At 38.2% G+C, this 13,994-nt stretch overlaps 1 protein-coding gene across 6 annotated transcripts in view; it reads left to right on the top strand.

Moving 5' to 3' along the window:
- ABLIM3 (actin binding LIM protein family member 3) overlaps nt 1-13,994 on the top strand; it is a 425,761-nt gene that overhangs the window by 265,469 nt on the left and 146,298 nt on the right. For all 6 annotated transcript variants that reach the window (XM_053717109.1, XM_053717108.1, XM_053717110.1 and 3 more), the window contains exons 5-6: nt 3,796-3,922; nt 13,566-13,659. In XM_053717109.1, coding sequence (XP_053573084.1) covers nt 3,796-3,922; nt 13,566-13,659 — 221 coding nt within the window. The remainder of the gene's footprint in view (nt 1-3,795; nt 3,923-13,565; nt 13,660-13,994) is intronic.

The following is a 13,994-nucleotide window of genomic DNA, read 5'->3' as shown; positions in this document are numbered from 1 at the left end:
TATAAGTGGGTGGGTGAAGTTATAGCAACGCCCTGCATTTCCAGAAAAAGTGGAGTGGCAACACTTATTAATAAAAATATTTCTTATACAATTCTGAATATCGAGAAAGATAAAGATGCAAGATACATTTTATTGCATATTCAAATAAACAACATAACACTAGTTATTTGTAATGATTATGGTCCAAACAGATTTTCGCCCGGATTCTGGGGAAAAATGCAAGCCAAATTATTTCCATACATTAATCAAAATCTTATAATTGGCTGGGATTTTAATATGTCTTTATGGTCAGAATTGGAGAGATTTGACATAAAAAATAGAAAAGAGTATAATAGACAGTCTAAATATTTTAAAATGTTGTGTCATAAATTGAAATTTATAGATATATGGAGAATTAGCAATACAGACGAACGTATATTTTCATGTGAATCTAAATCGTATAAAACTTTTTCAAGAATAGATTATATATTAGTTGCTGAATCTTTATCTATTCTCAAAATAGATTCACATGTGAATGATATAGCTATATCAGACAGACCATGCAATTATCTCAATCACATTCCCTCCGACAGTCCGATTTAGGGATAAAAATAAAATTTTCCTTTTCCCTAGATATCTCTACAACAACTCAATATTTGCAATATGGTTAAAACCGAGATGGAGAGATTATTGCACTCATAATATAACATATTTAAATAAAATAGAGACCTTTTGGGAAGCATCTAAGGCTGTTCTCAGAGGTGAAATTAAAGCTTTTATATATGCTCGAAGAAAGAAAACTATTGCCCAAGAGATGCATCTCTCTAACCAAGTAAGAAACGCCTATAGGAAATACTATACTGCACCTACCAATTTTAACTGGCAAAAATATAGTAAAGCTAGGCAAGAAAGAGATATCTTTCTAAAACAAAAGTCTCAAGAAGAAGATCTAAAATTCAATATGTATTATAGAGGTTTTCATGGCTGTTCCGCTAAGTATTTATCTAAATTAACTCAAAATAGAAAATTGAAAAATTATATTCTAGCTATTAAGGAAGCTAATGATAGGTATACATACCCTGATGACATTAGTAAATGTTTTTATACATATTATCAGCATCTATATGCTAAGATAGATATAAATAGTGAACAGCAAGAATACTTGTGGTCAAAAATTAATACTCCTAAGATCTCAGATTTGGATTTAGAAATCCTAAATAGGCCAATTACTAAAGATGAGATAATGAAAGCAATAGAAAAATCACAATTAAATAAGGCAACCGGTCCAGATGGCCTACCAGCAGAATTTTTCAAAATTCAGGCTTAAGAAATTAAAGAGATATTAGAAAAACTCTATAACAGTTATTTCATCTCTAATTCTCAACCTTCTAAATACTTTGCGGCAGCCAATATTTCTCTAATACTCAAGAAAGATAAAGATCCCGAAGATCTGGCCTCGTATAGACCTATATCTGTACTGAAAACAGATTATAAAATCTTAACTGCTATTATCACCGCCAGACTCGCTATTTGTTTTGATAAGATTATACACTCGTATTAAACAGGTTTTATGGCCAGAAGAAACTTATCTAAAAATATCCGCAAAATTACAACATGTATAGATTATAAGTGAAATTCAAGGGAAAACGATGAGGTTCAAGCAAGACACAATGAGGCAATTGTCAACTTAGATGCCAAAAAATCCTTTGATTCGATAGTTTGGGGCCACTTATTTAGATCACTTTCAGAGTTTGGCTTTAAGAACCAGTTTGTTCAGTTTATTTACAGCATATATAAAAATCCAATATCATATTTATTAGTCAATGGCAATCGTACTCCATATATAACCTTAGGAAGGGGGACGAGTCAAGGATGCCCACTGTCACCTTTTCTCTTTAATATTGCCTTAGAACCTCTAGCTATTCGATTAAGAGATACTATTGAAGGAATCAGAATTGGGCATCAGCATCTTAGAATACTGCTTTATGCAGATGACCTTTTGATATTTCTAGAAAATACCTCGCAAGCTATCCCTCTGGTTCTTCGAAGTTTAAATATTTTTAGTTCCTTCTAAGGATATAAAATTAATTTCCACAAAAGTGAGCTATTGTGGATTAAAATAAACAGATCAAGTACTTCAGTTTACCCTTTCAAAACAACAGAATCATTGAAATACCTAGGTATCTATCTCCATGCCAATCCGAATTTGTGGTACAAGTTGAATATTTATCCTCTTATCCAAAAAATTAAAATGGATCTAGAAACTTGGGCGCCATTGCCTATCTCTTTGTCAGCTTGTGTCAGCCTAATTATGACAATTATCTTTCCGCGTTTATTGTATCCTTTACAGAACTTACCACTGATTATTCATTCTACTGATTTACGTATATTATATACCATGTTCTCCAGATTTATCTGGAAGAATAAAATCCTGCATATTGCTCTGAAAAAATGAATGCAACCTAATGAGATGGCTGATCTTGCCTTACCTAATATCGAATTATATAATATTGCTTGCCTTGCAAAAATCGCGATAGATTGGCTGGCAGACTCCAATCATTTCTCACCTTGGAGATTGAAAGAGATATTATCTTTCCTTTTTCTTTGAAAGCTATTTTACATTTTCCCTATAAAAAATTGCCCTCTAGGAGAATGGTACATATTTGTATTAGATTAGAAAAATGTAGTATTCTATAGTAATCTTTCAGTACTGACAGATATAGACAATTGGCTTCTGGGCCTCGTTCTCATGTTGTCTGCAGTTTTATTACATCTAGAAAACTTTTTGTGACTTAAATAACTTTTATTGTACTACATTTTCAGCTACATTAATGTTTTGCTATCTGAACCATTTGCTTATATTTTTTCTCAATCAAGTAACATATGCAATAAAATGAAAATAAAGAAATACATTTAAGGGTAATTATGTACGTTTATTACTAGTGACTCTGCAACTGTATGTGTTTAACCGCTTCCCCAAAGGTGTTAAACATAAATGTTAAAGTACCACTTAGGAGCCGCAGAGAACCACTAACCAACAGTAGAAACAGCCAGTGACCCAATCAGCAGCGGTAGTTGCATGACCCAGCTGTGCGACTGACGCTGCTAATTAGCTCACTGGCAGTTTCGTCTCAGGATCAGCAGTTCTCTGCAGCTCCCTAGCAGGAATTAAACTGTGTGCTTAACCCATTTGTGGGAATTAAAAACATAGAGTTGCATGATCTCTAGTAATAAAATGATATTCTGTAATGAATTAAAGCATGTCATTTTCCCATTATAACGGCCCTTTAAAGTAATTTGCATAGATTATAGCTTTACATTTACACGAAGGCAAATAAAAAGAGATATATTCTCATTAACAAGTTATGCTACTTGTAAAGCTTTTTACCCTTTTGTATCATTTTGTGACACTCTCAGCCAGTTACTTGACATGTTATTGTGTCTTGACTTGCTGGTTTAAAATGATTGGCTATGTTATGGTGTGAGCATAAGATGATGCGTCTGTGGTAAGATATTAGCATACAAATTGTGAGCTGGATGTCAGTGCTCTGCCCTGTATCAAAATAAAACAGTGCCAGCCTAATAAATCATTATGCCCAATATCATACAGTGCTTACAATTTTGCATTAAAAAATGAAAATGAGCAATGGATTCAGAAGACTTTAATAATAACGGTTTGGCTGATAATATGGAAAAATTCAGTGCTTATTAATCATCTTGTTATGCCAGTTGTGCACATTGAATGCATTTTATTGTATAAACAGTTCCCTCTACAGTGTCATTCAGCCCCATAATAACATATTCTTTATCTTGCAGACTGTGCAGGGTGTAAAGAGGAAATCAAGCACGGCCAGTCCTTGCTGGCACTGGAAAAACAATGGCATGTTAGCTGCTTCAAGTGCCAGACATGTGGCGTCATATTGACTGGGGAATATATCAGCAAGTGAGTATTCTGCTTGTACAGGAGGTTTGCTAGAATTACTTCAGTAACTGGGTTGCAAGTGGGATAAAATATGCCAGTTTTATTTTGTAGGGGGGTCATGGTACTTAATTACTATTCACAGCCATCGGTATTATTATATAAATATACATAATTGTAGACTGTAATTTGCAATCTTCTGTATCTGCTGCTCTTCATTGTGAAATAAAGTCTGACCCAAAACTTGTATAAGATCTATTTTGGTACAATGTTCATTTTTAGAAGTGAGTGCTGTTTTTAGTGTTTCCAGATTCTGTCATACATAAAGTGGCAGTGTACTGTAAAATTGGTTTCTCCTTAATGTGTTTCTAATGACTTGTTACCAGCAGCAGAGTTTAAAATATATTCAAAATTGATCCTTTAGATTTATTTTGTATATTAAATAGTTTGTTTTCATCTTTGACACCACTACCCATTAAAAGGGGCTAAGCTTGCAGGGTAAACAGATCTCCTTATTTTATTGCTTTCTACATACATGCATGCTCCCTTATCTCATCTCTTTATGCATATCAAACCAGGTGAGATATTCTAAAATGATACTCCAGCGCTGCGAGATCCCTAGTGAAATACTCAAAAAGGCAGATTTTGCTTTGGTTCTCCAAGGGGCATTCCCTGCATTCCTGTATGTGAAGGAGAGACACTGCATAAGAGTTCTGCTGCATTTACACTTTGTGCTTTCAGTTTTATATCACTTTAGACTTCAGATAAAATTTTATTACATTTAAATTTTGTATTATGATTTGTATACAGCAGCAAATTCTGATTATGCCTTCACAGTTTCTTTGTGACTTTAACAAATTAGGCTCATACTTTGTATACTTAAGTGTATATTTTACAAATTAGATAGCACTGTGCATGTCTTTTATTTAAATTTAAATTGAAAGCTGTCAACTTCAGTTTACCAGATAATCAATCATTCTCTAGTTTGGAGAGATTATAGTGCTGACTTCACAGGGGCAGAACTCATGGAAGTTTCTAAGAAGGGGGGAAAATGGAAATCCCAAAGAGATGAGAGATGCCTTCCATAGAAAGTAATGAAGCTCTCTGTGATACAAAATTTTACATGGAAGGGAAAAGGTAACTGGAGAACCCATGAGTCTGATATAAAGGTTCAATTTGCATCAATTACAAATTAAACTGAAATGTTTTCACTACAATGTAACTTCTTTTTTTCTATATGTCTGTATATATTATGTTTCCGTTAGTTAAAATAAGTGTATTGTAAATTTTGAGCACACTTCACCTGCATACAGCTGGTGAGACAAACCAGTGAGTCCAGCTTGTTTAAAATGCTTATGAAATTTCACAAGACTTGTGAGAGATCTTCAGACATACCCTGGAAACTCCCCTGTTCAGCCCATAAACTACCCTGTCCCTCCCATCTTCTGCAATTTGTAAAAGCTACACAGAAATATGCAAAGTATGATCCTAATTTGGTAACGTAACACAGAAACTTTCAAAACATAATCAGTATTTGTAAAATCACTGCTAGAGCTAAATCTAAATGAATTAAAATATAGATGAGAAAGTACAACGCTTAAATGCTATAATACTGAAAGGACCCAATCTAAAGTAAAGTAATCTAAAATACAAAGCACAAAGTCTAAGTGTAACAAAACTCATATAATGCTGTGTTGTATTGCTCTGGGCTTCTCTCCTTCATATATAAAAATGAGAGAGATTTCACAGTGCTGGAGAGTTCCATTCTTTTTCTTTTGAATATTCAGTGAGTTCAGCCCCTATGAAGTCTGAACTGCAATTTCTCTCCAAGCTGGAGAACCTTTGAATCTCATGGCCTTAGAGAGAACAATTGAAAATTAACATGTTATTACTTATCTCTCCTTCCTCCCATTAGAAGTGTAATTTCTTCTGCTGGCTATGTTTAAACAGTTTTTTATATAGCCGGTACTTAAGTATTGATATTTTTAGTACAGGTGGCGGACAGCAATCATCCTGATCGGATACACCCTGCTAGCGGCCGATTGTCCGTGAATGTTCAGGGGGCGGCACTGCACAAGCATTTCACCAGAAATGCTTGTGCAATGATAAATGCTGATAGCCTATGCTGTCTGCTTTCATCGATGCCAGGCGGACATGATCCGCTACAGCATATCATGTCCGTCCGACATTTGATAAATCTACCCCATGGTATCCATGTGTAAAAAAAGTGCAGCATGCATCTTACTTGAATATCCATTGGAAATGTCACAGATTTTGTATTGCAAACATTTTTTCTTCTACAAGATACGACGAGTACATGGATTTCATCCTTACTTGTGGGATATTATCCTCCTGCTAACAGGAAGTGGCAAAGAGCACCACAGCAGAGCTGTATATATAGCTCCTCCCTTCCCCTCCACCCCCAGTCATTCTCTTTGCCTGTGTTAGTAATAGGAAGAGGTAAAGTGAGGTGTTACCGGTGAGTACTATTTTCCTCAGGGTTATATGGAAGAAGATTTCTGCCCTGAGGTTGATGATCTTAGCAGATGTAACTAAGATCCATGTTGGTTCCCACAAGACTTCTGAAGGTAATACAAGAGACATCTTCAGTGTGGAGAACGGTTTCATGCTACAAGCAGCATTGAGGTATGTGCAGCCCTTTATTTCTGAGGAGACTTGGTATATCAGAACTGGCTGACATTTATTTCCCTGCAAGGGAAGGGGTAAGCAGTAGACCTGTTAAACAAGGGGTATTACTGAGTAACCTATGCTTAATTTATTTTATATGACATATTGGGCCAAGCATTATAATGGTAACCGCATTATAAAGAAACACTGGGAGGAATATGCTTAACATTTTTATTTTTTTTTATAAACAGTTGGGCCACATTTTGAGTGTACTTAAGGGGTTTAATAACATCCACATGGCTTATACTCTGAACCGCTTCACCATGCGGTTGTTCAGGCTTGTTCGATCATCGGACATGATGGGCGGGGCTTAATTTTGCGCGCTCAGACGCACACTTTACTCTGGCTTAGAAGGGTGCAGGCATTAGCTCCGGTTGAGCCTAGACTGGTGTTCTGTGAACCGGAACGTTCTAGAGTAATTTTGCAGTACCCTGGGGGCAGGTAGGTGCCACAGCAGATCTGTGGCGAGGTGCAGGGGTTATTTTTGTCAAATCTAACATATTGTGACTATTAATACCTTTTAGAGGTTAATTTCTCCCCTTACTCTTGGGGTGCAATCATTTTTGGAGCTATTGATTAGGTGTAGTTACTTTTTAATGGTAAATTCACGTTTTGAAGCAGTTTTGGAAAATGTGTGCGCTTTTTTATTCTTAAAGGCGCAGTACACGTTTTTCAAAAAATTGTTTAAATCAATAAATAAAGTGTTTAACGACTATTGTGGTTATTACTAGTCTGTTCAACATGTCTGACATTGAGGAATCTCATTGTTCTATGTGTTTAGAAGCCATTGTGGAACCCCCTCTTACATTGTGTACCTTTTGCACTGAAAGGGCCTTACATTGTAAAAAGCATATTTTAGGTAAAGAAAGTGTGCCTAAGGATGATTCTCAATCTGAAGAGAACCAGGATATGCCATCCAATTCTCCCCAAGTGTCTCAACCTTTAACGCCCACACAAGCGACACAAGTACCTCTAGTGTGTCTAATTCTTTTACTCTGCAGGAGATGGCTGCAGTTATGTCAACTACCCTTACAGAGGTATTATCTAAATTACCAGTGTTACAGGGTAAACGCAGTAGGTCAGGTATTAATGTGAATACTGAATCCTCTGATGCTTTATTGGCTATTTCCGATGTACCCTCACAGTGCTCTGAGTTGGGGGTCAGGGAATTGCTGTCTGAGGGAGAACTTTCAGACTCAGGAAATGTGTTACCTCAGACAGACTTTAAATTTAAGCTTGAACACCTCCGCCTGTTACTTCTGGAGGTTTTAGCGACTCTGGATGATTGTGACCCTATTGTGATACCACCAGAGAAATTGTGTAAAATGGACAAATATCTAGAGGTGCCTACTTACACTAATGTTTTTCCAGTTCCTAAAAGAATTTCGGCAATTGTAAAAAAGGAATGGGATAGACCAGGTATACCGTTATCTCCCCCTCCTAATTTTAAGAAAATGTTTCCCATAGCAGACACCATTCGGGACTCATGGCAAACGGTCCCTAAGGTAGAGGGAGCTATATCTACCCTGGCTAAGCGTACAACTATACCTATTGAGGACAGTTGTGCTTTCAAAGACCCTATGGATAAAAAGTTAGAGGGTCTTCTAAAGAAATTATTTATTCATCAGGGTTTGCTTTTACAACCTACGGCTTGCATTGTTCCAGTAACTACTGCAGCAAATTTTTGGTTTGATGCTCTAGAAGAGTCTCTGAAGGTTGAGACTCCATTAGATGACATTTTGGATAGAATTAAGGCTCTCAAGCTAGCTAATTCTTTTATTACTGATGCCGCTTTTCAAATTGCTAAATTAGTGGTGAAAAATGTAGGATTTGCCATTCTAGCGCATAGAGCTTTATGGCTCAAATCTTGGTCTGCTGACGTGTCATCAAAATCTAAGCTTTTAGCTATTCCTTTTAAAGGTAAGACCCTATTCGGGCCTGAATTGAAGGAAATCATTTCTGACATTACTGGAGGTAAAGGCCATGCCCTACCTCAGGATAAGTCTGTTAAGTTGAGGGGTAAACAAAATAATTTTCGTTCCTTTCGAAACTTTAAAGGAGGACCCTCTGCTTCTTCTTCCTCCACAAAGCAGGAAGGGAATTTCGCTCAATCTAAGTCAGTCTGGAGACCCAACCAGGCTTGTAATAAAGGTAAACAATCCAAGAAGCCCGCTGCTGCTACCAAGACAGCATGAAGGGGCGGCCCCCGATCCGGGACCGGATCTAGTAGGGGGCAGACTTTCTTTCTTTGCTCAGGTTTGGGCAAGAGATGTTCAGGACCCCTGGGTGCTGGAAATCGTGACCCACGGGTATCAACTGGAATTCACCTTTCACGATTATCTGTAGACCAGACAAAAAGAGAGGCGTTCTTACGCTGTGTAAAAGACTTCTCTACCATGGGAGTAATTTGTCCCATTCCAAAACCGGAACAGGGACAGGGGTTTTACTCAAATCTTTTTGTGGTTCCCAAAATAGAGGGAACTTTCAGACCCATTTTAGATCTCAAGTGTCTAAACAAGTTTCTCAGAGTCCCATCGTTCAAGATGGAGACTATACGAACAATCTTACCAATGATCCAGGAGGGTCAATATATGACTACCGTGGACTTGAAGGATGCTTACCTTCATATCCCTATCCACAAGGATCATCATCAGTTCCTAAGATTTGCCTTCCTGGACAAACATTATCAGTTTGTGGCTCTTCCCTTCGGGTTGGCCACAGCACCCAGAATCTTCACAAAGGTTCTAGGGTCTCTTCTAGCGGTTCTCAGACTGCGGGGCATAGCAGTGGCACCTTATCTGGACGATATTCTGATTCAGACGTCAGCTTATCATTTGACAAAATCTCACATGGACATAGTATTGTCTTTCCTGAGAACTCACCGTTGGAAAGTGAACATAGAAAAGAGTTCACTAGTTCCACGGACAAGGGTTCCCTTCTTGGGGACTCTTATAGATTCGGTAGACATGAAAATATTTCTGACGGAGGTCAGAAAAACAAAGATTCTAAATACGTGCCAAACACTTCAGTCCATTCCTCAGCCATCAGTGGCTCAGTGTATGGAGGTCATTGGATTAATGGTAGCGGCAAAGGACATCATTCCGTTTGCCCGCTTTCATCTCAGACCACTGCAGCTGTGCATGCTCGGACAGTGGAATGGGGACTATGCAAATTTATCTCCTCAGATAAATCTGGATCAAGAGACCAGAGACTCTCTTCTTTGGTGGTTGTTGCTGGATCATCTGTCCCAGGGGACATGTTTCCACAGACCCTCGTGGGTGATAGTAACAACAGACACCAGTCTTCTGGGCTGGGGTGCAGTCTGGAATTCCCTGAAGGCTCAAGGTGTTTGGACTCAGGTGGAGTCTCTACTTCCAATCAATATCCTGGAACTGAGAGCAATATTCAATGCGCTTCAGGCATGGCCTCAGTTGGCTTCGGCAACATTCATCAGATTCCAGTTGGACAACATCACGACTGTGGCATATATCAGTCATCAGGGGGGAACGAGGAGTTCCTTAGCGATGATAGAAGTATCCAAGATAATCCGATGGGCGGAGGCCCACTCTTGTTATCTGTCGGCAATTTACATCCCGGGAGTAGAAAACTGTGAAGCGGATTTTTTAAGTCGTCTTTTCATCCAGGGGAGTGGGAACTTCATCCGGAGGTGTTTGCTTCATTGATTCGCCAATGGGGCAGACCGGAACTGGATCTGATGGCATCTCGTCAGAATGCCAAGCTTCCACGTTACGGATCCAGGTCAAGGGATCCCCAGGCCGAACTGATAGATGCCCTGGCGGTGCCTTGGTCGTTCAGCCTAGCTTATGTGTTTCCACCGTTTCCTCTCCTTCAACGCGTGATTGCTCGAATCAAACAGGAGAGAGCTTCAGTAATCCTGATAGCACCTGCATGGCCACGCAGGACATAGTATGCGGATTTAGTGGACATGTCCTCTCTGCCACCATGGAAACTTCCCTTGAGACAGGACCTTCTCATTTAAGGTCCTTTCCAACATCCAAATCTAACTTCTCTGCAGCTGCTTGGAGATTGAACGCTTGATTTTATCTAAGCGAGGATTCTCTGATTCGGTCATTGATACTTTGATACAGGCGCGAAAGCCTGTCACTAGAAAAATCTATCATAAGATATGGCGTAAATATCTTTATTGGTGTGAATCCAAGGGTTACTCATGGAGTAAAGTTAGGATTCCCAGGATTCTGTCTTTTCTCCAAGAAGGATTGGAGAAAGGGTTATCGGCAAGTTCCTTAAAGGGACAAATTTCTTCTTTGTCAATTTTGCTTCACAAACGTTTGGCAGATGTGCCAGATGTCCAGTCTTTTTGTCAGGCTCTAACTAGAATTAAGCCTGTATTTAGACCAATTTCTCCTCCCTGGAGTTTGAATTTAGTTCTTCAAGTTCTTCAAGGGATTCCGTTTGAACCCATGCATTCTATAGATATTAAATTGTTATCTTGGAAAGTTCTGTTTTTAGTTGCTATTTCTTCTGCTCAAAGAGTTCTGAGCTTTCAGCATTGCAATGTGATTCGCCTTATCTTATATTTCATTCTGATAAGGTGGTTTTACGTACCAAACCTGGATTTCTTCCTAAGGTTGTTTCAAATAAGAACATTAATCAGGAAATTGTTGTTCCTTCCTTGTGTCCTAATCCTTCTTCTAAGAAGGAGCGTCTGTTACATAACCTGGACGTGGTCCGTGCCTTGAAGTTTTACTTGCAGGTGACTAAGGATTTCCGTCAATCATCTTCATTATTCATTGTTTATTCTGGAAAATGTAGGGGTCAGAAAGCTACGGCTACCTCTCTTTCTTTTTTGCTGAGGAGTATCATCCGCCTGGCATATGAGACTGCTGGACAGCAGCCTCCTGAAATAATTACGGCTCATTCTACTAGGGTTGTGGCTTCCACGTGGGCCTTTAAAAACGATGCTTCTGTTGAACAGATTTGTAAGGCTGCGACTTGGTCGTCCCTTCATACTTTTTCCAAATTTTCCAAATTTGATACTTTTGCTTCTTCTGAGGCTGTTTTTGGGAGAAACGTTCTTCAAGCAGTGGTGCCTTCTATTTAGGTCTCTGTCTTGTCCCTCCCTTTCATCCGTGTCCTGTAGCTTTGGTATTGTATCCCACAAGTAAGGATGAAATCCGTGGACTCGTCGTATCTTGTAGAAGAAAAGGAAATTTATGCTTACCTGATAAATTGATTTCATCTACGATACGAGTCCACGGCCCTCCCTGTCATTTTTAAGACAGATTATATTTTGTTTTATTTTTACAACTTCAGTCACCTCTGCACCTTTTAGCTTTTCCTTTCTCTTCCTAAACCTTCGGTCGAATGACTGGGGGTGGAGGGGAAGGGAGGAGCTCTATATACAGCTCTGCTGTGGGGCTCTTTGCCACTTCCTGTTAGCAGGAGGATAATATCCCACAAGTAAGGATGAAATCTGTGGACTCGTCGTATCGTAGAAGAAATCAATTTATCAGGTAAGCATAAGTTTCCTTTTTTTCTATACAGATTTGATATGATATTATATCTTTTTAGGGACATGTCTATTAGGCCTATTTATCAAAGGTCTTGCGGACCTGATCCGACAGTGTGGATCAGGTCCGCAAGACCTCGCTGAATGCGGAGAGCAATACGCTCTCCGTATTCAGCATTGCACCAGCAGCTCACAAGAGCTGCTGGTGCAACGCCACCCCCTGCAGACTCGCGGCCAATGGGCCGCCAGCAGGGAGGTGTCAATCAACCCGATCGTACTCAACCAGGTTGAATTGTGGCGATTCCTGTCCGCCTGCTCAGAGCAGGCGGGCAGGATTATGGAGCAGCGGCCTTTAGACCGCTGCTTCATAACTGCTGTTTCTGGTGAGTCTGAAGATGAGCCGTCAAGCTCCATTCAGAGCTTGATAAATGGGCCTCTATATATTTATGCGCATTTGTCCAATACCTCCTATAGAATGAAGTCAGAGACCAGTTATCTCACATAGCGATGCTCAAAATGTTCTGTTTAGCAGTAATAATTTTTAACATGTTTTTTTTGTTGTTACATTGCAAAATGCTTCTAATGGTATTTGAAATGCATTGTGCAATCCAGATACAACTACAATGTGACTTTTAATAAATATCATGTAATTTTATTATTAAACAGCATGAGATCGTACTATAAAATGTTTAATTATGTGTATTTAAAAAACTTTGCACTTTACTTTATTATTTATTTTGTCCCCTTTTTCTGTTATTTAATTCCACTGTGTTTATATAAAGTAATGGGTGCCGCCATGTTTGAACTTAAGTTGCAAATTATCTTTCTCCCCTGCTCAAGATGATAAGGAACTGATTAGAACAGATATAAAACAGGTGGGGGGAAAAAGACTGTCCAAAAAGGGATTCCACACAGCTTTGTTTGCATAAATAGAAAACTAGTTCAAACATGGCTGCCACCATTACTTTATAGTAACTAAAGTATTTTATAGAAATTAAATCTGTACACTTATATTTTTAATATTTAAACAACTAATATAATTGTAAAATGCATCTACATAGTATTATTTGTTTTGAATACATCATTATGTCTAGCATGCATTTACTTTTTAACATCCCTTTAAATATATCTTGTGTAAATGTAGATGTAAATTTAGTATCACAACTCTCTAGCATATTGATTACAATTGATAGAGATGCAGCATTACAAAAATTATCTGCAAAAATACTCATAGACTAACAGAGTAATTTGCTGGAAAAAGGTCTAGATATGTTTTTTTCCAAACACAATAGAATCTCTCTTCAGGTATTGTGCATTTGAAGTGATTGGATGACATCCGTTCCTGGTGCATATTGCTCAGCTATGTGTTAAAAACAATAATTTGCAGTTTGAAAGAGGTCAACAAATGCTGTGTATAGCAATGGGTATATTGAGTGATATTTTTGTTATATATTGTCTTTTATCTTGACATTCTCCTTTCTCACACAGAGATGGTGTGCCTTACTGTGAGTCTGATTACCACGCTCAGTTTGGGATTAAATGTGAAACCTGCAGCAAGTATATCAGCGGCAGAGTCCTAGAGGTACGATCTGTTATAGCATGGGGAAAATAGTCACCTTAGCTAAGCTGTGCATTTTAGACAAACTGATTCCATAATAGTGTAATGACCAAATGATTGTTGTGTGCTATAATAGCAGGTTGGAAACAATGTTTTCTGCAGTTAGCTCTTTCTATGGATGATAACACAATTATAATCGTTAGACAATGTTAGTAGATACAATAGTCTACAAAATAGTTAAACTGATTCCATAATTCAAATAATAAAATGTGGGGAATCATTTGGCATAACTGTTAGGCAAATCAGGAACTATATTTAACTTCCTTGATTTTGTCTCCAATAACACTGTATTACCTGTC

Source organism: Bombina bombina, chromosome 6 (genome assembly GCF_027579735.1).
Source record: "Bombina bombina isolate aBomBom1 chromosome 6, aBomBom1.pri, whole genome shotgun sequence".
NCBI lineage: Eukaryota > Metazoa > Chordata > Amphibia > Anura > Bombinatoridae > Bombina > Bombina bombina.
Note: the sequence above shows the minus strand (reverse complement) of the source record. Positions and strands in the feature narration are given on the sequence as shown.